The 1,674-nt window shown below is 41.9% G+C and overlaps 1 protein-coding gene across 1 annotated transcript; it reads right to left on the bottom strand.

The window, feature by feature from the left end:
• Positions 1–271: 271 nt before the first annotated feature.
• On the bottom strand, positions 272–1,230 carry LOC126611092 (VQ motif-containing protein 22-like). The gene has a single exon (XM_050279270.1). The coding sequence runs from the start codon at positions 1,146–1,148 to the stop codon at positions 405–407; it is 744 nt and encodes a 247-aa protein (XP_050135227.1). The 5' UTR covers positions 1,149–1,230; the 3' UTR covers positions 272–404.
• Between the last annotated feature and the right edge of the window lie 444 nt (positions 1,231–1,674).

Below are 1,674 nucleotides of genomic sequence, written 5' to 3'. Positions count from 1 at the left end.
GCCACAACCCAAAAAGAAAGAAGAGAAAAATCATACTTAATGAAAAACAGGAATATACCAACAATTTAAGTAAAATAATATAACCATTTTTACTTTCAGAGCATGATGACTGATATATACATAGTATACATATATAAGTAGTGTTAACATCATGTAGTATTCTTTTTCATGTGCATATACATAGTATACATAGCATCCTCGGTCAAATTACAAAATGAAAAAGGATATTAAGAATTGAACAATTAACCACATTGCATAAGAAAGGAAGAGATTTAGTTTCAAGTCCGTTGAAAAAGAGAAAATATATAATATTCTTTTTCATGTGCATATACATTGGTCAAGAATTTTGTCCTAAGATAAGTCAGTCTACCTAACTTTTCTGCTTTATGTCCCTCACAATTTTCTCAAAACATGTAACTCCTGTTCTCATTGGCAGAACTATTAGAGCTGGGCGGCCTAGCCGAAGAAGGCAATTGGGATGCAATACCCTCCCTCAGAAACTCATGTTGATCATGATCGGACGACAGTCCCATCACCATGCTTGTGGGTCCCACTCTTGATGACATTCTCTCAAGAAACCCATGATCACCGTTAACGTTGTCATTGTTCCTCAGCGAAAACAAGTATTGCTGGTTATGGCGTTGTTGGTATTGTTGCTGTTGTTGTTGTTGTTGTTGTAAGAGTTGTTGCTGCTGAGGCTGTAGAGGATGGCACCCGGCCGCCCCGGGAGGCACCACGAAGCTCTGTGGCCTAGTGGGGCCGAGACCAAAGCTAAAATTCGAAGCACCAGTGGGAAACGACACCGTACTAGGACCCCCAGTGAATTGCTGCACCATGGCACGAAAATTGGTGGTGTCAGTGTTGAGCAGCGTGGTGGGAGTTCTTCTTGAGGCTCTAGACCTTTTGCGGGCCGGCTTCGAAACGCGGCCTTGATCCGGACTCAAACTGTTGTTGGTGCTGGAGCTCGGGTGGCCTGAACCGGCATGACCTGGTAAAGATGAAGTTGTAGTGGTGGTGGTGACGACGGTGGCATCAGAGACTTGGTCATGGCAAAACAGTGAAGAAGGGGTAGAAGAATTCAGGTTTTGGTTGTAGAATTGGAGCCAGTGATCATTAGGGTTGCTGGACATGGTTCCAGTACTACTCATTGTCGAGAGAGAGAGAAAGAGAGAGAGAGAGAGAGAGCACAAATTTGAGTCTGGGGTTAGAGGGAAGAAATATGATGGAAGGTACGCTATATTTATGAAGGTTGGAATGGGGGGTCTAGGAGGATTTTATGGGATGATCTTGACCGTTGATTTTGGGAGAGATAGGTGATGTCACGTGATATGGCACGTGGGGGTGGTGGCTGTGGGCAGGAAAAATCAAAATATTGGCAAATGAAAAATAGCTTTAGCTTTTTCAGGGTTTCTGGAAGGTATTGTACAAAAGCATATATGGTTTCCTGGAAGCAACATATTGGCAGACGCCAGCTTGATAATGATTGCGTCATCACGGTGGTGTCCACGTCAGAAAGAGAATGGCGGTGATGGTGGTGGTGGAGGAGAAATTTTTTATTATGACCAGAATACGAGTGATAAACTACGTGTTTTTATATAAGTGATGATAAATTTTATTTTTCAAGTTATAACTTTTTAACACACATATCATACAATTTAAATAGTAACACGTAAT

Source organism: Malus sylvestris, chromosome 17 (genome assembly GCF_916048215.2).
Source record: "Malus sylvestris chromosome 17, drMalSylv7.2, whole genome shotgun sequence".
Taxonomy (NCBI): domain Eukaryota; kingdom Viridiplantae; phylum Streptophyta; class Magnoliopsida; order Rosales; family Rosaceae; genus Malus; species Malus sylvestris.
The sequence above is the reverse complement of the archived record's forward strand: the minus strand, read 5'-3'. Positions and strand labels throughout refer to the sequence as shown.